This window comes from Orbicella franksi, chromosome 11, assembly GCF_964199315.1.
Source record: "Orbicella franksi chromosome 11, jaOrbFran1.1, whole genome shotgun sequence".
In the NCBI taxonomy this organism is placed as follows: Eukaryota; Metazoa; Cnidaria; class Anthozoa; order Scleractinia; family Merulinidae; genus Orbicella; species Orbicella franksi.
The window spans coordinates 6,512,659-6,539,738 of record NC_138155.1 but is presented as its reverse complement, the minus strand read 5'-3'; the positions used below and the strand labels follow the sequence as shown (position 1 = coordinate 6,539,738).

At 38.5% G+C, this 27,080-nt stretch overlaps 2 protein-coding genes across 3 annotated transcripts in view; one reads left to right on the top strand and one right to left on the bottom strand.

The window, feature by feature from the left end:
- The window catches only part of LOC145502479 (uncharacterized), a 29,056-nt gene extending 25,275 nt beyond the window's left edge, over positions 1-3,781 (bottom strand). The window contains exons 1-2 of the mRNA XM_081481801.1: positions 3,702-3,781; positions 2,966-3,062 (exon numbers count right to left, since the gene is read on the bottom strand). Of these exons, the coding sequence (XP_081337927.1) occupies positions 2,966-3,041 (76 nt within the window). The 5' untranslated portion in view covers positions 3,042-3,062; positions 3,702-3,781. The remainder of the gene's footprint in view (positions 1-2,965; positions 3,063-3,701) is intronic.
- Positions 3,782-3,978: 197 nt separating this feature from the next.
- The window catches only part of LOC145502329 (uncharacterized), a 47,155-nt gene continuing 24,053 nt past the window's right edge, over positions 3,979-27,080 (top strand). The window contains exons 1-14 of one of the 2 annotated variants that reach the window (XM_081481596.1): positions 3,979-4,249; positions 4,348-4,445; positions 7,111-7,307; positions 8,049-8,078; positions 14,695-14,967; positions 16,512-16,709; positions 16,851-17,033; positions 18,403-18,651; positions 19,474-19,668; positions 20,960-21,151; positions 21,579-21,779; positions 22,334-22,582; positions 26,426-26,620; positions 26,829-27,020. In XM_081481596.1, coding sequence (XP_081337722.1) covers positions 7,133-7,307; positions 8,049-8,078; positions 14,695-14,967; positions 16,512-16,709; positions 16,851-17,033; positions 18,403-18,651; positions 19,474-19,668; positions 20,960-21,151; positions 21,579-21,779; positions 22,334-22,582; positions 26,426-26,620; positions 26,829-27,020 — 2,332 coding nt within the window. In that variant the 5' untranslated portion in view covers positions 3,979-4,249; positions 4,348-4,445; positions 7,111-7,132. The other variant, XM_081481595.1, reaches the window with a different exon arrangement.

Sequence of the window (27,080 nt, the reverse complement as noted above, 5' to 3'; positions counted from 1 at the left end):
AGCTTTATGTGAAAAGTAGCTAAGTTGGCTTTATTAGCCTTGTGGAAATTTTTCGCGGAAAGGTAATTAAGAAAATCCGCTTTTTAATCAACACAGGTAATGTCAATCAAGTTGAGTGCTCTTTTAATATGTTCGCCCAAGCTGAATGAATAGAAGTTTGAGCGCGACAGGAAAAAAAAAATGCTGTTAAAGTGCTATTAAGTTTGCTGTCGCTTTCTTGGTACTCGTATGGTATCCTGGTTGCTGCGTTTTATTTTCCAAATTCGCTTCTTGGGACTATGTACCGACAGGACCAACTACCGTTCAATTTTGACACTAACGACTCTCTTTTAGGTTCGGATTTAGCAGTCCTTCCCTACATTCGGGTCAGAGAGCAAAAGCATATTGTTTCGGGGATGCGTCCTGACTAAAGTAAATATTGTTCGATATACAGAGAGCAGAAAAAGGATAAATGAATATGTTATCATCAAAGCAGACGAATATACTGCCTATCCGTGTAATTTAGTAGTTGTTTATATAAGTAAAGTAAAGTAAAGCCGTAGTTCGTAAGTGTGATCGTCCGGGTGAGTGTAGCTCTGAAAAGAACTGTTGTTGGTGACCGACGTTTCGACAACTTGAGCGGAAGTCATCATCAGAGTCAAGTGAATAGTGTTTGTCAGTCGATTATGCTATAACTTTAGTCCGTTGGACGTGATCGGTCAGTTTAGCCATGATGGTATTAGCTGAAAGACTCGTGTAAAGTTTGTCATCAGTCATTGGTCGGTTTCGATCCGTCTATTGTTAGTCAAATTGGTCGGTTTTTGGTCCGTCCTTTGTTAGTCAAATTATTCGGTCCGTTAGAAGTCCGTTTTGTCAGTTTCGTTTCCATCGTGGATAAGTCGTTTGTAAGGCGCCGGTAGTTGCTGACATCTGTTAAGAGGCGTTTTTTCTAGATTAGTGTACCAGCTTTCCAGAATCACTCGTTGAAAACAGTATAGTACATATAGTACTAAAGGTTAAGCACTGAGCGGAGTCCCAGTCAATGTTACGTTGTGGTTTGTCAGCTGATGATGTATAGCAATATGATTTAACCAAAATTAAGATAAAAACGTTCGCTGGCTAAAAAAAATTCATAAAGGAACATGAGCTTTCGACTGTCAATCTACAGCCTTCGACGGATAAAAAATGGAATGCAAAATGATAAAATATGTGCAAAAAAAGACGAGATAAAAGCAACAAGAACAAAAGCAAAGTAAAAATGTGTAAATTAGGTGACTAATGTTTAAAAAGAACACCATACTGGTTTGGAATCGGCTTAGAATTATTATCAGCATGCCTGGTAGCAGAGGTGTGCCAAGCCTCCAAAGTTTTTCTAATACGAAAAGAGCCTTTGTCGATGACACTAGAATTATCAAAATCTATGCGATGGTCGAATGACCACGCATGTTTCGCAATGTTTGATCCATTAGCACATGTGTTGACATTCCTGACATGTTCTTTCTTACGAGTTTCAAAACACCGGCCGGTTTCTCCTAAATAATAACAATCACAATCGGCACAGGGTATTTTATAAATCACGTTCGGATGATGTTCAATAGATGGTCTGAACTTGGGAGAAGGAAATTCTTGTTGTAAAGTCTTGAAGGGCTTATTTACAACTTGAATGTCGTGCCTTCGAAGAATTCTCGTTAGTGGCTGCGTGACTCCATTGATGAACGAAAGGACAGCAAAACTGTTAGGATTCTCTTGAGGCGCAGCCCATTTACTAAACATGCAAACCAATTCTTCAGGTGTGGGGATGAAATTTTTTAGCCAGCGAACGTTTTTATTTCTCGTTTGATTATGTCTCATCCTGACTGCGCTTCAATCTTTAATAGCAATATGATTGTTGGCATCATCATTTCTCGTGGCTCGGTTGTGTTCAGTCAGTCTCGTGTTAAGGTTTCTGCCAGCCTTACCAATGTAGGAAGTCTGGCTTGATAACATGTCAGGTTTTGCTATGTCTGAGAACAAGGCAGCTCGGTCAATAATCTATTTCTGTTTGTTATGAACAATGGCCCTCAGTTAATACGAGATCTCATTACTGAAACGGGGTCAGCTCTGCATGGATAGGTCAGACACTCATCACGTCCCATACCGTGATATTTATCAGTATACACACTAAGTTTGCAAGACATATTTAAAGTAAGGCATAAAGACTTGTTTTCACTAGCGCATAAGCTTAAGCATAAGCAGCATTCGGCGTGGCTTTTGGAAATAAATGCATAATAATTGTACCATCAGACGTTAATAGATGGTATTTCGCGTTACTGCAAACAATGGAAAACCCAATGAATACTTACAGGTAGCATGGCAACCCAAAAATGTTTAAAGTACACTGTCAATGATGTTTAAACATCCTCTTGGCACTCGCCTGGCATGTCGTTGCTGACTTTTTATATTTTCATAATTTGCTTCTTTGCACTATTTACCCGGACGGGACCAACAACCGTAAAACTTCGAAAGGAGAGTCTCTCTTTTAGTTTCGGATTTAGCACTCCTTTTAATAATCATATCGCATATATTTCCGTGGATCGCTACTTTCCGGTAGCAAAAGCATGTTATTTAGGGCAAGCGTCCCAAATAAAATAAAATATGTCGATATACTGAGAGCAGACAATGACATATGTATATGTTAAAATATATTTTAGGATGATCCTTCTAGTGCAGCTTCTTGTATTTGTTTGTAATATATATATTTCCGCATTGTTTCTCCTAAGAGGCAAAGCTGTGTTTGAGAACGCTACTTTACAAACATCGTTACTTTCGGGGAGTCGCTACTTGCGCCATTTGCTAGCGAACGTGAAGTTTTATGACTTATTATGGAGGGTGAAGAAAAAGAATACGATACAAAACAAAAAGCAAGAATCGCAAATCGTCGAGTTTAACAGACTCGACCAGTCGATTGGAAATGTTGATAACATTCCAGGTTTTTAAACATTCGTACCTCTATTGACTTGTGCACTTTTCTTGTGAATCAACGTCAAAATGAACAGCGTACAAAGGTGCCAGATGACCTTCATGGTCTTGTTAAAAAATAGTCCCTAAGCAAGAGTGTAATTAAAACATCAACAAACAAGTAGAGCAATAAGCGAAATGGAGAACATTTTACATTAATGATCTGTTCGCAAATAAAATATAAATCGCGCCAAAACAAGCAGCACATGAAGCTATTTGCTGAAAAACTTAACGAAAAAGATTAATTTGGGTATACGATCACGAATGGCAACCTTCGTGTTCACTCAAAGAATCGTGCAGGTATGCATGGCTGCCTTCCAAATCTGTCACGTGACATCCACAAGCCGATGACACAGTGGAGACAGAGATGTTGGGAAAAAAAGGAAAACTGCTGTCGAAAGCAGCTGAGAAAATTACATTTACAAATCCCCATTGAAGGATATAGTAGTTTGAGATAGATCTTGTACGGGCACGCGAATAACTTTGGGTGACTGGAGTTTTTTTGCATAACAATCGCTTTGGATTTAATCTAACGCTTCTATCACTGAAAACGTGGCGGGCCTTTGTGGATGTCATCTTTACCTTCCAGAAAATTCAAAGGGAAAGCCGAAATAAAGAACGTAGAAGACAGTTTAAAAAAAAAGCAATAAAAGAGCAAAACCCGGACTATAACCTGGTAAAAAAACACTCATTGTAAATTACTATTTCACTTTAGTTGCACTTACGTTCTCCTAATATTATGTCTCAGAACGGGACAAGTCGGCAAAAGATTTGTTTTACGGCGCCGCTTTCTGCTCACTATGAACAATAGTTTTTAGTTAATCCATATGATTGCGCTGAAACGAGGTCAGCTCTGCACGGACAGATCAGGAAATATTTAATGCGTGATATGATCGATGTTTACACAATAAATAAGTTCCCGCGACATGTCTAAGGCGCGCAAACGCTTGTTTTCAGTAGCGCACAAGAGAAATAGTAAGCAACATTCCCTAATATTTGTGCAATTTCCCTGCCTTCTTTCAAACTTGAACTTGTGAATTCTCCACCCTTTACGATACCTCCAGCCTGAAAAGGGTACCCCTGTGGGTGTAAACCCTTAACCGTGTAGTCCATTATAGGAAATACCGCACCGGATTATATGTCAATAACGCCTTGCCCATTCAGGACTAACCCCGTTTCAGCAATGCGCTAAATTAAGTAACTGACCAACCACTATCCGTAGAACAGATTATTCACTGTGTTCTCCTGATCCGAGGCACGATACCAAAAGAAGGTCAATGAAACTTGACTAGTATAGCATTTAACAATGGTAGTTTTAAATCATATTGACGTTTGGTTTCGCTTTGTTTTGTTTTCTTTTCTTTTCTTTAGGTCTTCGTGTTTTCAGTTGTTATCCAAGTGAAAGTTATTCCGTCTGCACAAGGAGAGAATTCTTCAGTCGGAGCTGCTCGGTATTGCTTTCATTCAAGGTAAGAGTTAGGTAAGAATATTTCCTTCGAATCTTCATGGGGTGCTAAGAACTTAAGCGAGTGCTCTTATGGGAAGTTAGGAATTGTTTGAAAGAGAAATAGTTTGCAAGCACGTTCATCCAAATTCGTGCAGCCTTGATTCCTGTTCTTAGAACAGGCTTGTTTGCTGCTAAAATACAAAAGCAAAGATAGGCGTTAATAGATGGTACTTCGCGTTACTGTAAACAAATTAAAATAAATTTCTTTTAGGTGTTTAATTAGGTTGCTCTTTATTAGTTCCCATTGGGATAATCAGGCCTTTATATACCACTCCTTGTGAATATTACGCCATTTGACGCCGACCAGTTTACCTGAGGCTGTTTTTCCGTTATTGTGGCTTTCTAAAACTCCCTAATATCTTGGCCTGTCGTCTAGCATATTGTTCCTGACTTTTGTATCTTCTAAGTCCGATTTTTGGCACTATTTACCTGGATGGGACCAACTTCCGTAAATTTTGGAAAGAAACGTCTTTCTTTTAGTTTCGAATTTAGCAGCCCTAGAATCCTATCGCCGGCATATTTCCGGGCATCGCTACTTTCGCTTAGCAACAGGATGTTATTTAGGGGTTGCGTCCCAAATGAAATAAAAATATTTTTACAATAACTGTCTTATTAATATTTCTCGCGCGCTGATTGGCTCAATTTTGTCATCGATAAGAGTACAGACAGATAAAATTTTAATATATGCAAGCTTTCAAGTTCAACTCTCAGCTGTCAAACTGTCAACTTTTAAACCAATGAGATTTTATGGACTTTTTTAAGTAGCCAATGAAAAGGCGAGAAAAGCCATCGACAATGTTCGCATTATTTTGAATAAAATTCACTTATCTTTGTTTACGGCAAGTTTACGGCGTCTTTTTCCCGCATTTATTCCCGGCATTTGACCATTTTGGGGTTTTTACCCTCGGCTCGTGGTTCCATACCCACTTTGACAATGTTATAGCGCAATTTATCATCAATAAGAGGAGAGACGCATAAAAAAAAAACTGTCGTCAATTTGTTAAATCGATATACAGAGAGCAGAAAAGGATAAATGATTATGTTGAAAACGATTTTTGGTTGATCCTTTTTGTGCAGCCTTTTTTAGCTAGATATATTTAATCCGTTATTTCTTCTGAGAAGTAAAGGCGTGCTTAAGTTTGCTACTTTGCGAGCACGTCGTTACTTTTAGGGAGTCGTTACTTGCGCGATTTCTTAACGAACGTGAAGTTTTATTGCTGCTTTCGGAGCGTGAAGAACGAAAAGAATACCATACAAAACGAAAGGCATGAATCGCAGATCGTCGAGTTTAACCCTTTGAATACCAAACTTTCGCCAAAAAATTACCGTTTTTAACCATTTAGTCAGCTTTTTTAGTTGCCATGACGCTAAATAGGCCATCGTTTTGCTAAGAAAGCTTTTTTTTACTAAAAGGAGAGATTTTGCGAGAATTAGGTACAAAATTGAGCAATATTTCAATTCCGGGCATGCGCATAAGTCAAAATTTGGACTTAAAACGTTGTTTTTCGATTTGCGACGTCGGAATGTCGTCGATATCTAAACCTGACCATTGTACGGAAAGGCCTAGCCTAGTACTACTATCTGCTTATCAAGAATATCTGATGACATTTAAATTGATGACATTACAAGTGGTACAAAGAGCACGGCTATTAATTACGCATATATGCGTAATTGGGGCTCAAAGGGTTAAAACAGACCGGACTAGTCGATGAGAAATTGTAGTGCGACGAATGAAAGCCACCATTTTGTTAGCTTTGCTCACCTGGGCGTGGGTGTAATCACTAAAGCTAGCTGTATGTCACATAAGTACCCAAAGATCGCGTTAGGCTCCTACTCTGCTAAGAATCTTCCCTCCCAATTTGTAGTTACAAATTATGAGGGTTGCGCTTCCTTGTTACTGTGCAGAGAGAATATTTGTCAATATTGAAGGCCAGCTTCCAGTTGTCACTCCAATCAACCAGCTTGTCAAAGTCGTCTTGTAGCAAAGCCCAATCAGTGTAAGATTTTATATAACGGAAGCACTTTTTAGGCTAGTAAATCAAAGTAGGTGGTTGGAAAAAGTTTAAAAAGATGATACATTTTTCTAAGATGTGTGTGGAAGTACGTACATTACCTTTTGCTTGTAGGTTTGTTTGTTTTTTGTTTGTTTGTTTGTTTTCTTTTATCCATTACATAAATTGAACAGTTTTTGGAGATGTTTACTTTGAATTCGTACCTATAAGATAATTTACCTCTCCTGCTGTATATTTTGACATTTTAGGCGAACAACCATTTCGCAAGTAATTTGGAAAGAAGCAGTTCGTCTTTAAAGAGTCGCTGCGTTTGAATTACAAGAGATAAAATCTGCGCATCACCAGTTATTCTTAAAAACAAGTCATACTTATAATTGACTTTGTCTTTAGTAGATAGCGTGAAATTAACTTGCGCTACATGAAAAACTGGTCACTTGATAATAACAGTTTGACGTCATTAGTTTCGTCGCCTCGTCGTTAATTTCGTCATCTCGAAGCAAAAGGTAACATCGACGTAGGGTACTCGGCTTTGTTTGCAGGGAAGAATATTAAAGAAGTACACGGCTAACTGAATACTTTTAAATAATGCTGATTGGTTTATGTCCCTTCATCTAGCTTAGAGTGCCTATCCAACAGCATGGTCTCTTTCGCTAAGTTAGGTCTCCTGGTATTGGTGGTTGCATTTATTATCATTCAAGATGATGTAGATGCGTGGTGGCGGCGGAGACGTAGAAGAAGGCGCTCACCACCACCAACACCAAAACCAACACCACCACCACAAAGGTACCGCAGCAGTAGAAGACGTTCATATTGTGAGTATTTTATATATATATATATATATATATATATATATATATATATATATACTTTGGTAAAGTTTTTAAATGCAACAAGTATTGCCATACTAAGGCTTTTGATAACAACAACTGATTTGATTTTAAAGTGAAATGTCTTATTTTAGACAGCGCACATTTACCTCTTTTGTTGATGGTTAAAACATGTGTGCTTTAGTATGTTGTTTATAACTTTTTTTTCGTTAGTTGATCGATCTCCAATTCCAAACATGTGTATCAATATGTTGTGCCATCTGTTTTTTAAACTTACGAGGATCGTGATGCCACCTAACCCTCGGACGTACAGGGGAGGGTTGGGGGAGGAGAGTGGTGCCACCTCACGAAATAAGGTTTTTTCAAATGTTTGAAAAGACGATTTACTCTGAGGGGTTGAAACTTTTAGTAGCTGTTCATTCATCTCTTCCGGAAATTTTGATATTTCATTTGTGTCTATCATTTTTGACGTTGTCATGGCAACTGCAAAGGGCTATCTAATCATTGTAAATTTATTTTGCTATGACTTAAGAGAAAGAAAACCCAAGGGGGTTCAACCCCCCCCCCCCCCCACCACCACCACCACCATCACCCCTTTTACCGCGGTGGGGAGTCAGTTAGCTTGTACGTCCAAGAGCCCTTAACAAACAGGACACTATTTAAACCTGTTTTTAAACTGTTTTGAGAAACTATTTTTAACCTATTTTTCAAAACGAACATCATCAGGTTGCAGCAGCCGTAGAAGATGGGGACCTTGTGAGTATTCTTTTATACTTTGGAAAAGTTTTTAAATGCTTTAAGTATTGCCATACTATGACTTATGGTAGGTAGGAGAAAGGTAAAATATTTATTTTTACCAGGCATTTCCTTTAGGACTAAACAATATTAAATTAAAAATAGAAAACAAACTGCGGTCACAAACATGACAAAACAACGCATGCTGTAAAACCCTTGATTTAAGAACTTAACGTTTCGTATGCTCCTACATGGATCATCAGAAGTATAGAAATGGTAGCTTCACTACAATAAATTTAAACGAGAAGACTAATACCTAATAAGGTAAACCGGTACCTTATAAGGAAAGAAATGCCAATGGATGTAAATGAAAATAAACAGACTTAAAGTCTGCTGGGAAAAAAAAAAACAAACAAACAAAAAACAAAAACAAAACACAGAACAACAACAAAAAAGCAACAACAAAAAGAAAAACAACAACAAAAAACATTACGTTAAGTTCATTAAGTGCTGGTTGCAAATCACGAATCAATTATGTTTCTTTAATTTTACAATGCACATCAGATCGTCCGGTGGCTAAAATGTCAAAGTGATCCCATTTTATCCTGTGGCTTTTCAGGGTCATATGCGCGGCCACGGCAGAAGCGTGGTTAGTATAGTACTCGTCAGCGCTTTAAAATGCTCCGTTTTCCTGTCATACAACCGACGCTTTGTTTTTCCAATGTAAAAGGCGTTGCAATCCCAACAGCCAGCCTTGTACACAACCTTCGACATAAGGGAACGACTAAGTCTGTCGTTATAAGGGAAAAAAAAGACTTAATTCGACTAGTGTTACGGAAAATAATTTTAAGACTAAAATAACCAATTCCCTTTTGGACTTCACCGAAAGAAAACTTTCACTGGACTCTACACTCAATGGGATTCTTTTCCACCTCGGAAGTACAAAGTTAACCTAATCCGCATCTCAACATATCGGTGTCTTCGCATCTGTTCGTCACCCAGTCTGTTACAGTGTGCTTTGGACGATCTCAAGAAGCTTTTGTCACGCAATGGGTAGCCCCGTGGTATTATTAACTACAACATGAACGATGTTGTGAACAAACACAACAAACCTAAAGACCCCATCACTCATGTCCCGAAAAAAGAAATTTTCATAGCTTTACCTTATGTAGGAATTCAAAGTAAAATTGTCACATAACAGCTCAAATCATGTATCCACAGGTTCTATGGTTGTTTTAGTCTTAAAATTATTTTCCGAAACACTAGTTGAATTAAGTATTTTTTCCCCTATAAGGACCGACTCAGCCGTTCCCTTATGTCGAAGGTTGTGTACAAAGCTGGCTGTTGGGATTGCAACGCCTTTCACATTGGATAAACAAAGCGTCGGTTGCATGACGGTAAAACGGAGCATTTTAAAGCGCTGACGAGTACTAACCACTCTTCTGCCATGGCAGACCATATGACGCTGACAGGCAACAGGATAAAATAGGATCTCTTTGACATTTTAGCCACCGGACGATCTGATGTGCATTGTAAAATTAAAGAAAGATTGATTCGTGATTTGCAACCAGCACTTAATGAAAATGTTGGCAGTGAGAAACTTTTTGCTTACTAGCCATTTATATGTTGTGGTTGTTGTTGATTTTTTTTTTTTTTTTTTTTTAGCAGATTTTAAGTCTATCAAAATCATAAGTCTTCAACTTAGATTTTTACAACAATTTCTCTCGCGCTGATTAGCTCATTTTTATCATGAATAAGAGTACAGACAGATAAAATGTTAATTTATGCAAGCTTTCAAATTTAACTTTCAGCTGTCAAACTGTCAACGTTTTAACCAATGAGATTTTATGGACTATTTTAAGTAGTCAGTCAAAAAGCGAGAAAAGCTAATGACAATGTTCACGTCATTTTAAATAAAATTCACTTATTTCTGTTTACGGTAAGTTTACGGCCTCCTTTCCCTTCATTTATTTCCGGCATTTGGCCATTTTGGTGTCTTGTTGTTGTAAAAAAAAACAAATTGACGTCAGTTTTTTATGCGTCTGTCCTCTTATTGATAATAAATTTCGTCATAACGTTGTCAAAGTTTACTGCGGAATCACTCGCCCGCGGCTTGTGGTTCCACAACCACTTTGACAATGTTATGACGCAATATTTAACATCAATAAGAGGATAGACGCATAAAAAACTGACGTCAATTTGTTAATTAAATTCATTAAGAGAGGGTGACTGAGGAATATCCAAGGGCAGACTATTCCACAGTACAGCTCCGCTGTAGGACATGTACAGTCTTGTTTTAAAATAATTAGGTTATATGTTAAGGTATCGGAATGGAAGACAAAGTGCGAACTAAGATAGTCCGGAACCATATTATTTACAGTCTTATGCATTATTATTGCTTTATCAACAAGGCGTTAGCAGTCCAGTTTAACCCAGTTTACCATCTGCATTAATTCATTAGTACTAAGATCGTAATTTGAAAAAGTTACAACACCTGCAGCACGATTTATGATAACAACGATCTGATCTAAAAGTGAAATGTCTTTTTTTTTTTGGACAATGCACGTTTACCTTTTTCGCCGATGGTTAAAACACGTTTGCTTTAGTATATTGTTTATTGCAATTGCTTGATATTCAAAGGAAGTTAAAGAAGTTTAAACAACGCTTTCCGTCGAAAATCTGTTCTCAGTTGTCAGAATCATGGTCACTGTGCAATATAATTAAGAAATAGAAAACATGTACCGTGTTTCTATCGAGGTATAGAAACACGAGTGGATGTTTGGAGAACGAGAAATGCTGTGGGAAAACGAACCGTATGCGAGTGTTTCCACAGTTTTTTCGAGTTCTCCCAAACTTTCACGAGTGTTTCTATAACTCGATAGAAACACGGAGAACGTGTTTTCTATTTCTTTTAGAAAACACTGCGACAAAAAAAAAAGAAAAAGGAAAACAGCTCGCTAACTTTGATTATTGCGCTATCGTTACGTCAACAGCTCGTACTAGTGCTGTGTTTCCATCGAGTTATAGAAACACGATTTTTAACCAATCAGCGCGCGTATTTTCTTGAGACTGTTTTGTAAAATACAGTACAATACAATATATGAATCTATATAGCACTCATTTCCGATATGTTTGCCGTGTGAGAGTACGAGAAGGACAATTGGCGATTTATCCCATCTGTAAAATTAATAAAAGATCCAATGGCTCTGACGTTAGATGGAAGGCTTATTCCACAAATGCGCTCTACTGTAGTAGAAACTACGTTTCAAAAAATCGGTAAGGGGCTTAGGCAGAGCCAATTTGTTTTCACTATTTCTAAGTCCATAGTCCGTGCTGAAGAGTTTAAATAGGCCTTTCAGGTACTCCGATGACTAATTATTCAATGTTTGTGATTAAATTAAATGTTTGTGATTAAAATAAAAACTACTGCTACCTAAAATTACAATATCATCAAAACAAGAGTGCAACTTAAATTGTACCAGTAAGGTTTAGACCCACTTAAGATCAAAACTGCAACTTCTTAAAATGACTATATCATTATTAAAGACTGAAAAAATATTCAATGAAACAAAGACCCACCCAGTTTAACCATTGCCCTAAATTAAGTAAGCTTTACTAAAAGTCTCATTCAAGAGTAGTCTTACTGTTATTTTTAAAACTATGAGGCATGAAATAGATCTTAGACTGGCTGGAAGTGAGTTCCAAAATTTAGGAACGGCAACGTTGAAAGCTCTATTACAGTATCTACACGGTAAGGTCGTTTGGATTTTTTTGAATTTGTATTTTTACTTCATCAAAAAATAATCGTGCGAATGGAAACAGCACCTTAAAATTTGTGACACAACACTTGAAAACCAACTTACTACAACGGCAGTTTTTGTTATTCCCTAACACATTTCACCGTCCCTTTACACCCAGTTCATCATAAAAGTGCAACTGAAGGAGCTCAAAAACCAGCTTTTTAAATTTTATTTATGCATAAAAGCGCTCTCAGTTGAAGTACAACAACTTTCACGCGGGATGCTTTGGTCGATGTACTAATGCTATCAACTTCGAATGGCTATATCCGCGCAACAATAAACACGAACGGAAACGCTAACATTCAGTTTTGCAGTTGTATTTTCTTTACCAAAAAGATAACATAATGTGGTTCGCGTTAAAATTTATGTAGTAGTATAGTAGTATAAGCATTGTCGACCTTATTACTGTTGTGTCAAATTGACATAGAAATGCCCCACTCGTGTCGCATTTCAAATTTTCATGCAGCTCCCAATTTTTCACTGCGGAAAAGATATACACTAAAGACGCCTTCTCTGGCTTCGTTTGTGTACGTTTTTTCCCTGTTGCTGCAGAGGTTTAGGTCGTGTTTAAGAATAAAGTCGAAGTAAAGCGATTTTAGGGAGTTTTGGTTTCACTGTTTTTCAGTGTTTTTGACGTGCAGCGATGAGAAATCTGAAAGCGGTGGGAGTTTTCAAGCAAATTTATGGCTATTTTCCTCCTTCCGCAAATTCGCCTGACTTTGCGATGGGTCGCACCGAAGAAATATCTGTAAGATTTGCGATCTAAATTACCACTCAACTGATGGGTTCCGACAACAAAGGGAAAGCAAATTTATGGCTGCTCTCCTCCGGTATAAATTTTTAACTTGCTGGGCTTCGCGATGGCTCGCGGTGAAAAATATCTGTTGCGGTGCTACGGTGAACCAAAAATTCTGCAAGATTTGCAAGTTTAAATCCCCACTTAGCAAACGTTTGCCGGCGATTGAAGAAAGCAATGTTCTCGGTGGGTCTCGCTATGAGAAATATCCGCGAGATTTGCGAGCTCAAAATCCCCCTCAGCAAACGACTATAGTTTGCCTGAAAAAATGACTACGAGATTTGCAAGTTTAGATTCTCACCAAGTAGGCGATGTAGGAAAGCGTTGGTTAGGGCATCTATCGAGCATGTTGTTGGTGCATTTTGGAGGCAATACGAGCTTTTGAAGAAAATTTATGGATAAAACAAATATTTGTTCCTTTGGCCCGACGTGATTTCAACATACTTCCACGGGAAACAAGCACATAGACCACTTGCTCCCAAATTAGACCGAAAGTATGACGCAGTCTGCCTCAGGCATCCTGCGCAATGATGCAAGAGACCGCAAACAAAATTACTACCGGTGTACGTAGGATCTGTAAAAGATCTAATCAGCTAAAAATAGAAACATAACAAGGTTGCAAGCCTGATTGACTATGTAGCAAGCTTAACGGGACAACGGCATGATAGAGTCCAAACTGAAAGTCAAGAATTACAACCGCGGACAGCAGTTTCGACATGGTTGAGTCTCATCAGCAATGTGTAGCATCAAGAAGTAAAGCAGCCGGCTGGTTGGCCAATCGTCTACTAAATGCACATGACAATGACCTCAGATGAAACTCAATCCAAATGTTTGCGGATTGGCCAATGTCTAAACGAGTGATCACGGACAATATGCAAAATACAGAAGATCGTGTCGTGGTCGCGAAAGGAGAGTGCGGAAAGACAAAAACTTTCCCGCTGAAAGTACATTGCCATACCATGTTAAACATGAGCAGCATATCGGATCTAAAGAGGCCACTAAATACAATGATTCATGCAGAGACCACAAACGAAAAATGCTGCTAGTGTACGTAGGAACTGTAAAAGAACTAAGCAGCCAAAAATAGAAACAACAATAAAGGAGAGAAGCTTGACGGGTGGACAGCTGCTTCGACCTGGTTGGGTATCGTTAGTACGGTGTAGCAGCAAGAAGTGAGCCTCATTTTGAGAACCGTGTTTGCCCTAGGCCGCGTGATTAATAATCATCATCATCATCATCATCATCATCATCTTGATCTTGAGATGAAAATCGAGAAAACGTGGGGAATGAAAACAACAACTGTCCCAATGATCATTGGAGCTTTCGGACTTTTCAAGAAGGGAACAGAAAACTACATCGGCAAGACCCCAGGCAATATTAGAATAACAGAGCTACAGAATTAAGACCGTCCTCCTTGGAACTGCTCACATACTTAGGAGGACTCTATCCATCAAATAATCCAGCAGACTTATGACTGCCCTAGGCTCATGGATTGAACTCGGCACCATAAGTTAAAAGCGGCAAGACTTTAAGGACTTAAAGTAACAATAACAATAATAATAATAATAATAATAATAATAATAATAATAATAAAAAGATACCTTGCTAGGTACAGCACACATTTTGAGGAGGGTGCTATCAAGCTAAAAACTGGCTATCCCCTAGTGCCCCAGGACCATGGTTTGGTCTCGGCCCTAAGGACTCTAAGCAAACATTACGTGAGGACGATAATAATAATAATAATAATAATAATAATAATAATAATAATAACAACAACAACAATGATAATAGCAGTAGTAATAAAAATAATAACAATAATAATTATTATTACTATTATGATAATAATAATTATAATAATAGGAAAGCTGCAGTTATGACGACGATCATAGTACCTGGCGAAATAAAAATTTACAAAGTACTGTGGTCTGACTAGCTCACCGTTAGAGAGAACTGCGTGAATGACATATACGTAATGGTCGTTTTCTATAAACCTTGCATGCCGAGATAACTATTCAGCAACAGGCAAATGATATTTTTTTAGCACCAATTCATGGCCGTTGGTCATCATGGCAGAGCTGGGGTAGTGTTGGCTGTCAAGGTGGTTATCAAACAAGATACCGCTACTGTACCAATCCCCCACCAGCCCACGGTGGATCCAGATGCAGTGGAAGTCGTAGCCAAAAACAGGATTGCCCTGAGTGTTCTCTTGGTTTGGCACAGTGCGAACATCTATGCCATAATACGCTCGGTTCATTCACGTGCAGTTGCTATCCTGGGTATCAAACATCGCCACAAAATTGGAAAAGATGCGTCAGTAAGTATAAACTTTCGGGCTGAACATCTGCTGTCTGAACTAGTTCCCCTTAACTGAACGAGAGGTCTCTATGGGAAAATTTTGACCGAGAAGGTTGTAAGTACAAATCTAATGCAATGCATGAAGTTTGCACCTATGACGAGGTCAAAATTTTTTCATCCACACCTCCCAAGCTCGGTTGAAACTATAGCGCTACATAACAAACAAAAGAACACCTCAATTAGCCAGATTCCACTTGTTACACGTTTCTTTTTTCTCTAGCCTCTTTTTTTGACTGACCCAATTTCTCACAAAAGTTTAAACCGGTCTTAGTCACAACGAGAACCTTTTCTTGAGAGGTACTGTAAATCTTCAGCAACCTTTTCACGGTATGCTGCAGACAGAGTACCTATTTTGGGACACCTTATCATGTTGTGAAACGTGGTTTTGAAACTATATATATATATATATATATATATATATATATATATATATATATAGGCAGAATAATATGGTTTTCCAAACGGTGACTTCCAGTAGAAGGATCAAAAGATACCGTGCTTCAATGTGAATTTTAGTTAAGTGTAAGATGAGGCGTCATGAAGCAAACTTCTAACTGTTCCGGCTTTTAATGCGACGTTTCGGCCTTCGGCCTTCTTCAGATTGGAACAATATTTACAAGTTAAAAAATAAAACGTTAAAAATCCTAGTAAGTTTACAGATTTGCATGTATATATATATAAGATCAGAAAAATGTAAATATAATTACGTAATGCTATACAACCTGAAATAATAGATTACACAAAGCCGGAACAGTTAGAAGTTTGCTTCATGACGCCTCATCTTGCACTTAACTATATATATATACATATATATGACACTGGTTTACTCAATTAATCGGATGAACCATGTATATCAAACCGGATAGTGCTTTGCGAGAGCCAGCTACCTGTAAATAAAAGTTTTTTTTTTTCTTTTTTTTTTTTTTTTTACTTTTTTAGCTCATGGCTATAAGAGGTGCTATTGGTTTTTTGCTTGCTCGCGTTTCACATTCTTCTTACAGTAACCAATTTGTTTAAGGTGTCGGTTTTCTTTACCCCTTTATCTCCAGAAGCGTCACTGATGATAACGAGGCCTGTATCATGTGTTAAGAGCATCGGGAATTGATTCGTTTCAGTAGCGGTTACGTGCGAAAGCTTGCAAATAAGATGTCAAGATGGCCCAAAAAGAACATTAAACATTTTCTTAATTTTTCAAGGCTACTCGAAAGAGGAAAGATGTAAAACTTTACATATCAAAATACTAACACATACTAATACTAACATACTAATACATACTAATCAAATACATTATTAATACAATGCAACATTTATTTCAAGGCATAGCTCAAGGGGTTCTTTCATAGCATGACAATTTCTATCTTTTTCTTCTTTCTTTTACCAAAAAAAAAAAAAATGTCAAGAGGTTATCCTGCTAGCCAAGTGACTTCAGATCTACAAACCTTGTGTTCAGTGAGATGGAAATACGTGACTAATTTTGTCGACCTATATGTATGTCAATTGAAGGAATCACCTGTGACACAAGTGACTGGCCGTCTCCAAGCAACGGACAGATCTCGACCCCTTGTCGTGGTAAATCGCAGGTTCCTCATGGGATTCAGTGCGTGGTCACGTGCAATCGTGGCTTTGAAATAGTCGGAAACACAAGCTCTCTTTGTGACGTTAATGGCAGCTGGAGCCCTAAAGCAACCGCAAATTGTCGAGGTCAGGGATTTATTTATGTGGTTAGGATGTGTTTTGTAGTGAATGAATAAAGCAAAAAGAGCATGATGATGGAATCTCGCGATATTTAAATACGGTTCACAATAGTTTTAACTCCTATTCTACTGATTTTTCTAATTTCAGTACGTGCATGTCCATCTCTAAAGGCACCAGACAATGGACAAATCATTCCTGAGATTTGTAAAATAAAACCCCTGCATGGTCAAAATTGTTCCTATGAATGTAGCTCAGGCTACGCTCGTGTTGGTTCTAGCTCGAATATGTGTGACAACGGGCAATGGAGACAGGGTATCTTCCACTGTAAAGGTGAGTTTTACAAAATTATCATATGGTCACGAAAGGCATACTCTATACACTTACTCAGCCACCCACATACTTGGGCCCAGAGAATTACAACAGAAATGCAACGTGCTCAATCTTCACAAAATTTAAAAGATTCCTGTCCGAACAAACTCCTCGTGCGAGGGATTTTCAGAGTTTTAACAAGACGATGTACTCTGTGATGTTAAAAAATTCAGTGGCTGTTCATTCATCCCACCCACACCAAGATTTTGACATTCCATAGCAAGTGCATTTTGACACGCAGGTCAAGCCACATTTCGTCATTTTTGACAGTATTCTACGGCTTTGTCTAAATTTCTTTAAAACCATTGCAAAACCAGTATAGTATTAGTTTTGAATAATTTCTCATTAATTTACTTTATTCTCTCCCAATCTGAGAAAAAAGGGAATTCCGAGATGGCGGACTTGATGACATCATGTCATATTTTGTGAAGCAGACTCGCCAAAAACACAAGTGCCATCTTTTAGAATATGCCGAGGGCTATAGTTTACATAGGTCAAATAGTTTACATAAGCCTTCTTAGAACGAAAACCCAGGAGAGGGGTTCTATCTCTGTCACCTCCCCTGCCCCGCTTGTAACTCGGGGCTCAACTCGCTCCAGTTTCCGTGGGATAACAAATCTGGTAATTGCAAAAATAATAATATTTTCACGTTTTGGGAAAGTTGTGTGCGATGGCTTCACATAATTTGCTATTAATCTACAAGTCGTAGACTACCAGTAATCCTTTCGTACGGTAATTACTGGAACTAAATATCACAAAACCCCAGCTCGGTATTTTTAGGGTCTTTGATGGCGCCTTCCTCAAAAAGGGACAGATAACTGGAAATGATCCTCCAATTAACTTTGAAATTCATATAGGCACTGTACATCTATATTGAGTAGTCTCTAGATGAGCGAACGGCAGTATGAACAGACTGAATGCTGGAGACTAGTTAACCGAGCACCAGAGCATTAGACCTTTTCCGACTGGGCGGTTTGTTGCCCCATTCCAGATCATGTGATGATACTCTTGAGACTTCTTCCTTTCATATTTTCAAATAGCCGCGTGTATATTATTATATAATTTTTAGATGGTTAAAAGAACAATTTTCTAGAGGATACCACGTAGTCTGTAATGGGAAAACAAGCCGCCGAAGCGAAAAAGGTCTATTCAGCGACCAACGGAGCAAATGGGTGACAGAGTACATGTACTGAATAACTGACTAATAGATTGACTGGGTAACCGAGTTATTGCGTGAATGGGTGACGAAATAACTAACTCATTAACTTTGTTGCTCACTAAAGTCGCCAACTTGCTAACTTACGTATTTTTTTTTTTCTTTCTCCTTAAGACGTGGAAGCACCTTCATTTGGTGAAACCTGTCCAGCCTCAAGAAGTGCTGTTGCAGAGAAAGGGAAAACCTCAGCGGTGGTGACCTGGGCGCCAGTTAAAGTCACCGACAATCATCAAGCAAATTTAACTGTGTTCCCTGCAGTGACACCCCCACATATATTTTCTGAAGGAGATCATACCGTGATCTACACTGCTAAAGATCCATCGGGAAACATAAAACAATGCTCCTTCAAAATTACAGTTCAAGGTAAGAAGGACAATTTATTTCTGGGGTACAATAGGCCCTTTGCAGCTAGGGTCACGTGACCAAATTTTTCCTAAAAAAAAATTGTATTATGGGCTATAACTTAAAGAATGCCAGAAATGGAAAGAGCGCATCGAAAATACTATAGAGGCCAAGTTTGAGGCCCCAGGAAAAAACGAGTAAGTTTATACCATAGTTTGAATTTTCGGAAAATTTAGAGGATTCGTATGGAAAATGTTGCTGGAGAGCAAGGTCTTGCTCTCCAGCAACATTTTCCCATACAAATCTTCTTATTCTTTCAAAAATTCAGACCATCATAAAATCTCATTCTCTGATGATGGGGGCCTCAAACTTGGCCATTTTGATATTTTCGACATGCTTTTTCCATTTCTGGCATTAGTTAAGTTATAGCCCATAATTTTATGAAAAGTAGGTCACGTGATGGCTTAGCTGCAAAGGGCCTATTATACACGCAGGATCTTTTAAAACTCAACTTAAAGGTTCTTACTAAAAACTAATTATTTGAGCTGATTCAAACTGATTCAAACGTGTTTCAGTTTTGAGTGTGGGTGATCTAAAGCCTGAACTACACAAAGCGCAAGCAGTTATGAAAGAAAAATGAACACTTCAGTTAAATTCTAATCTTGGGTCACCATTGTCCGTATTTGAATGGTTTAGAAAGCCCCCTCTTAGCGTTGCCCAGTTTTGATGTAGACTGTAGCGTGTGTAATTAAGGGTTTAACCACCAAAAGTGTTCACCCCGAACCTGATTCCCTAGCCAAGTGCTAATGTTTAAACGTCAACTTTCTTTATAAAAATTGATAGTTTTTAGATGCTCCGCTCTCTTTTCACCTGCAAACGGGAAGATAGAGAATTCCGCCTGTGGAAATATATATGGAAGTGTCTGCCGCTTCGCGTGTTCCAAGGGCTATGATTTGAAGGGATCTGCCGAGAGAAAGTGTGCCAAGAAAGCAGGCACAAATGTAGTATATTGGACAGGAAATGCAACTTCCTGTGAGGGTTAGTAGCTATTATAATTTATTTTTATTGCAGAAACGTGCCTGCTAGGCAAATGTAAACATATTTTCCATTATCGTGAAAATCCTTCATAAAATAAATAATTCATAATCGCACTCTGATTTGGCGTAACTGGGTCGAAATATGTAAACACATTTTGATAGGGAAGTATTTTTGGAAAACTCGTGGCATGTGACAATTATCGAACTGGCACTTTCAACTGGTACCTGTATTATGAACCTCCTATGGAACTTTTCATTGAGCAAGGTCCAACCTATTGGATTATTATTACATTAGATCAAAACAGTCTATGAGCAAAACTCGTGAGTACAAAAGGTGAATGAAATTATGTCAGGAGCTCCTGACTATCGGTTACTGATTATGTACATAATTTTGTCTTTGGTCTCTATGCGATAAGTTCGGTTTATGCAGTAGTTGTTTGCTAAAGTCCCAAAAACACATTTGGATAAGAATCCGTCACAAATGAAATGAGCATGTCATTCAGTGGACAAAACGCCTTGGAGCTTGATTCAGTAGATGGGGCAAACCACCTTGCCGTGTTCAAAAACTAGCATGTTTTTACATAAAATCTTATCAGTTCCGCCATCTTGGAGTGAGCTTTCGCTCGGGGGCGTATTTCCAGCAGTGTCCACCCCAGCCCTTCCAGGCAATAGTTGGGTATTTGTTCACGTCTTCATTCTGGAGGTGGACCATTTGAAATTTTATTATCAACCAAGAGCGGTCGTTTGCATTGAGTTATTTTGATCTCCCATAAAATACTAATCATTTACCTGAAACAATATTAAACCTTTAAAAAACTCACCAGCAAGCCTTTTCCGAAACCGAATTACTTCAACAAACAAAACTGTGAAGAAATGTCAATAACAGCAATGGCAATTAATAAATCCTGTTCAGTTTTTGTAACAATAATTACGATCTTTATTTGTTAAAGCATAAGATAAAGCATAAATTCGCAGCGATAGACGACCGAGTGAAATAAATGTTAACGAAACTTGTAGAATCGATTATCGCTCAAGATAAAGCGAAGAAATGCATTTAGAGGCAGAAAAACATCCAAAATTTTAAAGACTTGAAGTATTGAAGAAATGTAGTGCTAAAGTTATCCAAAGCGTATTTGAACATTATAACCGCCGATGACTTTGCAGTCGTTTAATCGGCGGAGTTATCGAGCGAGTGATTTCTAGTAACCACTACAAACTCGTATTCACGAGCTTAAAAGTGAAAAGAAGAAGACTCGGAAATGTGTAATTTTATTTTTTATTATTCGTTTCAGTCATCCAGTGTCCCTCACTGCATACTCCAGACTATGCAATACAGTCCGGATATGGGTGCAGTGGCCTGAGCTCTAACTACGGCACTTCCTGCTTCTTCAGCTGCCTGGTAGGATATGAGACTCTAGTAGGATCACAAAAAAGAACTTGTCTGGAGACTAGACAGTGGAGTGGAACCGAGCTACAGTGTCAAGGTAATAAAGAGTATTCATCGATTGAAAAGTAAGAAAAGCGACTCCTAGTTACCTTGACATATATCCATCTTTTGGTAATTTTTCCATGATATCTTAGCTATATATCTTTAACTTCCTTCTCTACCAAGAGAAGCTGCAAGCTACGAATTTCTTTAATGCTGTCCTCTTAAAGATGGAAATCTGTCAGTGATTTTTAAAGCCTCAACCAGCAGCAAAGTATGACTGTAATTTGTCCGGTAATTTACAAACCAGAGGTAGAAAAACACCAAAGCGATACCAATATAAAACAAACAAACAAACAAACAAGCACAGAGCAACCTTAAGATTTACGAACCAGCGAACATGCGCCTTCTTTGACATACCACGCTTTGTCTCGTAACAATTGCAATGGGCTGAAAAAAGGGATTTTTTGTTCTTTGACTTGTAGCTATCACCTGTTCCCCTTTGACAATAAAATCGGAAGGACTGGACATTAGCCCTCCGTTCTGCACCAATGCAAGTGCTGTCATTTATTACGCATCAGAGTGCTGGTTCACATGCAAAAACGGTTATCAACACCATGGACCTGGGGTGAAGACTTGTAATCAGCAGAAGACATGGGCGCCATTAGGAAATCCATGGTGCAATGGTAAGTTGATCAATTTGCGATATGGCAACACCTATTTTCAATAGGCCTTAAAAATGCTCTTCATGTTTTCCATGCGAATCCGTAGAATTTTAACTTACGAATCGTTGCATTAAAGGAATATAAGTGCCCAAACTGAATTTTAAAAAAAGTCCTGACTGCGAAAACGACCTTGGAAGTTGTTTTCCCAATAATTTTAAAACAAGTGAAAATTAGTTTATTGGACGTGAATGAACATAACATTTTGGTGTTTTTACTTTGACAAAATGGAAGCAACTATATCTTGTTCTTGTTTTTTTGTTTTTGTTTTTGTTTTTGTTTTTGTTTTTTCCTGCCGTTGTTGATGATTAGGATTATAATGATGATGGTGATGATGACGATGATGCTACGACCTTTATGTAATAGTTCTTTATGATGCTGATTGGGCTTTGTCACTCTCGTTATTATCACATTTATATTTAACAGTTTTTAATCGCCAAGCTGCCACTGCATGTGTATGGCATCTTTATATGTATTTTCTTATTGTCTTTGCTAAGCGATATCTCTTTATCATTTAGATGTCTCAGCACCAGTTATCTCAAACTGTCCGTCAAATATTGTAGCCACCGCTGACAGGGGTTCCACGTCCACGCTAGTCACGTGGTCTCATCCTTCAGCTACAGACAACTCTGGCTTCATCCCCAACATAACACACTATGGGAAACAACCAGGGGACTTATTTCATGCTGGGGAACACAGCATCCGGTACTTGGCTTCAGACAAAGCAGGAAACGTTGCCGAATGCAAATTTAAAGTCTTCGTGTTAGGTAATTTGCGCATGCCCCATGTAGATATAGCAACTGATTTCATCTTGGATAATCTTTGGGTGCTTTGCATTCGAACAAAATATTCCGGTTGGAATGTCCGGAAATTTTTAGTGTCCGGTTAAGGTTGTATTATGATACCCTAAAATAGACCAAAAAGCTTGTTGAAATATGGTAAGAAAGATCAATTTCGTGTGATTGCACTCGGGAAGAGAAAATAATTTTTGAAGACTTTACTTAAAATGGGTTGCTCTCTTTTGAGGTTGTGATTTATAGTATTAATGCCAACAATTCCTGCTCTTTTACAAAACAAGATTGACTTTCAAACAAGCACATCTTAAAAGTTTTTGTTTCGTTGTTCCGTTCCGTGTAATCAACCAAAGTTCTGACACTTAACTCATGTTTTCTGTGCTTTTACCAGTCTTTATCTGAATAACCTTATTTTGCACCAGACCCACTGGACAAATTATCCAGTGTTACATGACAGATGTTAAAATGTTGTGATCTTTTAGGCTGATTGCGTCACGACATATTATTAGTCTTTGAATACCCCAAGTCACAGGAAATTCTCTTAAATGCTGTCCAAAGAGGAGATGTTGGCGTGAAGTCAGCTGGTACAAGTACACGATTAAGAAAAATCAGGAGCCATAATCGGGGACGGAGACCGTAAGTCTCGGGATTCGCGCGCACCCATGATATGGGACAATTTTTCTATTTTTAGAACAAATTGCGCCATCCTGACGTCATATATCCGCGCGGATTCACGCACATGTCAGGGGCTTTCGCGTGGATGTTGTCACGTTGCGTGATCAAATGGTGAGAGTTGAGAGATTCTCTTGCGTATTTTTCACAGCGATGGCAGGGAATAAGGCAGGGAATACGAACCAGGGCGCTTATATGTAGTTTTATGCTCTGAGCTAACGGAAAAGGTGGGTTTTTCAGGGTTGAAAACAAGACTTCAATCTCGCGCTGGGAATGAATAATAAGATCTGCTCACGCTAGTCGTAAGCTTACGCGTATGCTTAAAAATATAGCAAGAAAACTCTCTACTCTGGTATCGAGTTAATTTGTGAGTTTCTCAGACAATTTTTAATCATAACCAAAACCTGTTTTGATGGTTTCTTATTGTCTCTGCTTGTTTGGTGAGTTTGCAAAAGTTTTTGAAAGGAAAGTCTGACGCGTACAATTAGCTCATTTGCACAGTGTATGCTGCTCGTGCACTTTCAAGTCCGAGTCGTTGTTTTCATTTGTCAACAAATCTTGACAAAGATTTCTTTCGTTATCTTTTGTGCTGAGATGCTGCAACAAATTTCACGAATGCAAAAAGGCTACTTACATCATGTGTGTTTCTTCAACATAAGCATAGTGAAGTTTTACACTGCGAAAATGAAAATAGACAAGGAGTTTTGATAACTCGATCATGTAAATCGAAATCGTTATTCCAAGTTGATTAAAGAAAGCGTCATCGTAACTTCGCTGATTGTTTCTGCTTTATTCACATATTTTCAGCTTAGCTTTTAATATGGTGTCAAAAATTTATCAATCTTAAACATATTTAAAAACTATAGAGCTATTGTTTGAGTTCGATGTACGCTTTCACACGAAAGTGCGGCGGAAGTACAATTTGTCATGTTTACTGACTGTACAAAACACGCATCGGTGGGCGCTCTCATTCATCGAAAACAGAGAATTTACTGGATTTTTACACGAATAAAACTGAGCAGTATCTACGGACGTAAAGTTATTAAGCCTTGATGAAACATCAAGCGTTGCTTACAATTCAAGCGAAACTCAAACTAGCAATTATTTTGTTTTACTTTCCGGTCGCGATAGACTGACAAATTCCTCGCAAGCGTGTGGCAAGAGGAGCCAGGAAACTATGAAGTCCTGAAGCTCTGCGTTATCTAGATATATCCAGCTAGTTTTTTGCTGTGTAATGGAAAAGCTGTTAATCTTCAACATATGTGAAATTTAAAGTGGAGTAATGTACAGCTCATGTAAACGAAGCATCAGTCGGAACACAACTTGGTCAGCGATATATACAAGCTTACAGTGGAACATACCTAAATTCGACACTGTCTTACTTCACTCAAACTGGAGCAGCTTACGACGAAAATACTTAAGCAAAATTCCAACCGACGTAAACGCGTTGAGTTGAGGGGCAAAAGCATGAAACATTTCGGGAATTTCGGACGCCATTTCCCCCGCGCGACATTCGCAAAAATCCTCGCAGCATGTACGCGCGTGTGCCGCATGTGATGGCGCAATTTGTTCTAAAAATAGAATTATTGTCCCATATCATGGGGACAACCCCAATACTTGAAATGGCGCGCGCTTACGGTCTCCGTCCCCGATTATGGCTCCTGGAAAAATGCATTGAAATTTTGTTACACGATGGATTAAGCATTTAAAAAGCCAGAAATCAAGAGGGGGGGGGGGGGTGGGGAGTGGAAGGGTGTTTGCAGATTGCATATCGGGGAAGTGGAAAGCTTGCAGAAGTAGGAAATATAACTTTTTGGAAGGGAAATTAATGAGCCTGTACTGTGATGGTGATTCAGGCAACACATTTCAAAAGTAATTACATTTATCGAGTTCTGCATGTCGTAAGAGCTTTTCTACAAGCTTTCGTTTATAGTTGTTGACACTCGTTTATATCTTTGGTCACTTTCTGATTGTTAACAACCGTCGCTGTGGCCGTTGCTACGTAGAAAAACATTATACCACTGTGTAGCTCCCTTGAATTTCACAGTCATCTAGAGGAAAATTCGGCAAGATCGTTTCAAAATGTTTTTGACAAGTGTTCAAGGGTCTCAACTCTTGTATTTTCAAGAAATTGAATTTTTCATAAACATGGCCTTATTTTAGGTTTATTTGATAGGAAAGCGCTCTCTGTCCACCCTATTATTAACGAATTAGCAAGAACGCCTCTGATCGAGCTACAAAAACATCAACCGTAAATACCGGAAGGGTACCACACCATTAATTACCCAAAGAAATTTGACCCCGAATCATTAGACATTTTCTTTGTCCATGACGAAGTCCTAAAATATGTCAATTTTTACAAAGGATGCATAAAAGTTTTTTTTTTTCTTTGCTTTTATCTCAAAATGCCACGCAGCCACTCGCACTATAGCATGCAAAGCATGGAACCCATTTGCATCTTCGTCGTCGTTGTTCGTGGCTCTATTTTTCTGAGGCGTAGTTATACGTTGCTGGTTACTCTGTAACGCCATTAAAGTTAAAAATCGTAACCACCAGAATATATTAACTCAAGAATCTGGTATATGATAGCTGATTGATATCTAAACAGCCTCGCTAAGATTTTTAAGTCTGCGCAGTGTTTATTCGCGAGTTATTCGGAGGAGTGTTTCACCCAAATTTATAAAGCCTTAATGCGAGACGCCATGTTGGAGTCCCTCGGATGGGCACAGACATGAACAAAGGAACAGAAACATTTGTAATTCTTGGTTTTGCGTATTTACACGAAAATGCATTACTGTAATGTTCCAACAGATTGAAATTGATACTTCGTCTAGTGGAAGAACCGTTCGGGTACCAATAACGTAATCGATAACTCAGCTTTTGACCCACACGAAAGACTTTATGGGCCGCCATTTTAATGTCACGCAAATCATAAACTAGGAAATTCAAACGTGCTACATTACTAAAATGCAGAAACCTGTCGAGCTTAAACGTTGCAAAACGTCAAGTTCTTAGAGGGTCTTACATTTGAAAAACTATAACTACCGATAAAGTGAAAGATGTATTGAGAAAAAAAAAAAAAGGACTAACGTTCTAAAATTCGAATTTTCGTGCTAATTTTGCTGTTTTGTCATCTCCTTCTAGTTGTCCGATGCCTGCCTAAATTGTATGCTCCAGCTGGAGGCTCCTTACAGTGTACCAAAGACAATCAGTATGGATCAGAATGCTCCTTCGCTTGCCGTGATGGCCATGCAATGAATGGCTCTGACCGCAGAATCTGCGAGAAGGATCCGATTACGTCGGTTGGTGTCTGGACTGGGAATGAGACAAAGTGTGAACGTAAGTAAAATAATGCTTAAGTTAATGTCATAATCCACATTTTCATGTCATAATAATAATAATGGGTAAAGCTTATAAAAACAAGATTCTGACTGCATATTTGTAAAAAGAAATGTTTCATTGAAAGCTTTACGAGTCGATCTTTCCATCTCTTCCCACCAAAACTATTATCACAAATTAAAGTCAGCATTCAATTGTCTTTCCTTAGTCGCCAAGTGTGATCGACTCGTTCCCCCTCCAAACAGCATACTGTCTGGTTGCGGAGGCGGTTCCTTGCAAAACGTCTTTGGTGACAAATGTCTTCTGTACTGCGTCCGTGGCTATCGCCTGGTTAACGGCTCGACTGAGAGGATCTGTCAAGCAAATGGTACCTGGTCTGGAGAAAAACCGCATTGTCAAGGTAAGGGAAGCAACATGAATAGGGATCACTTATCACTTTTTTGTTTCCACAAAGCGTATT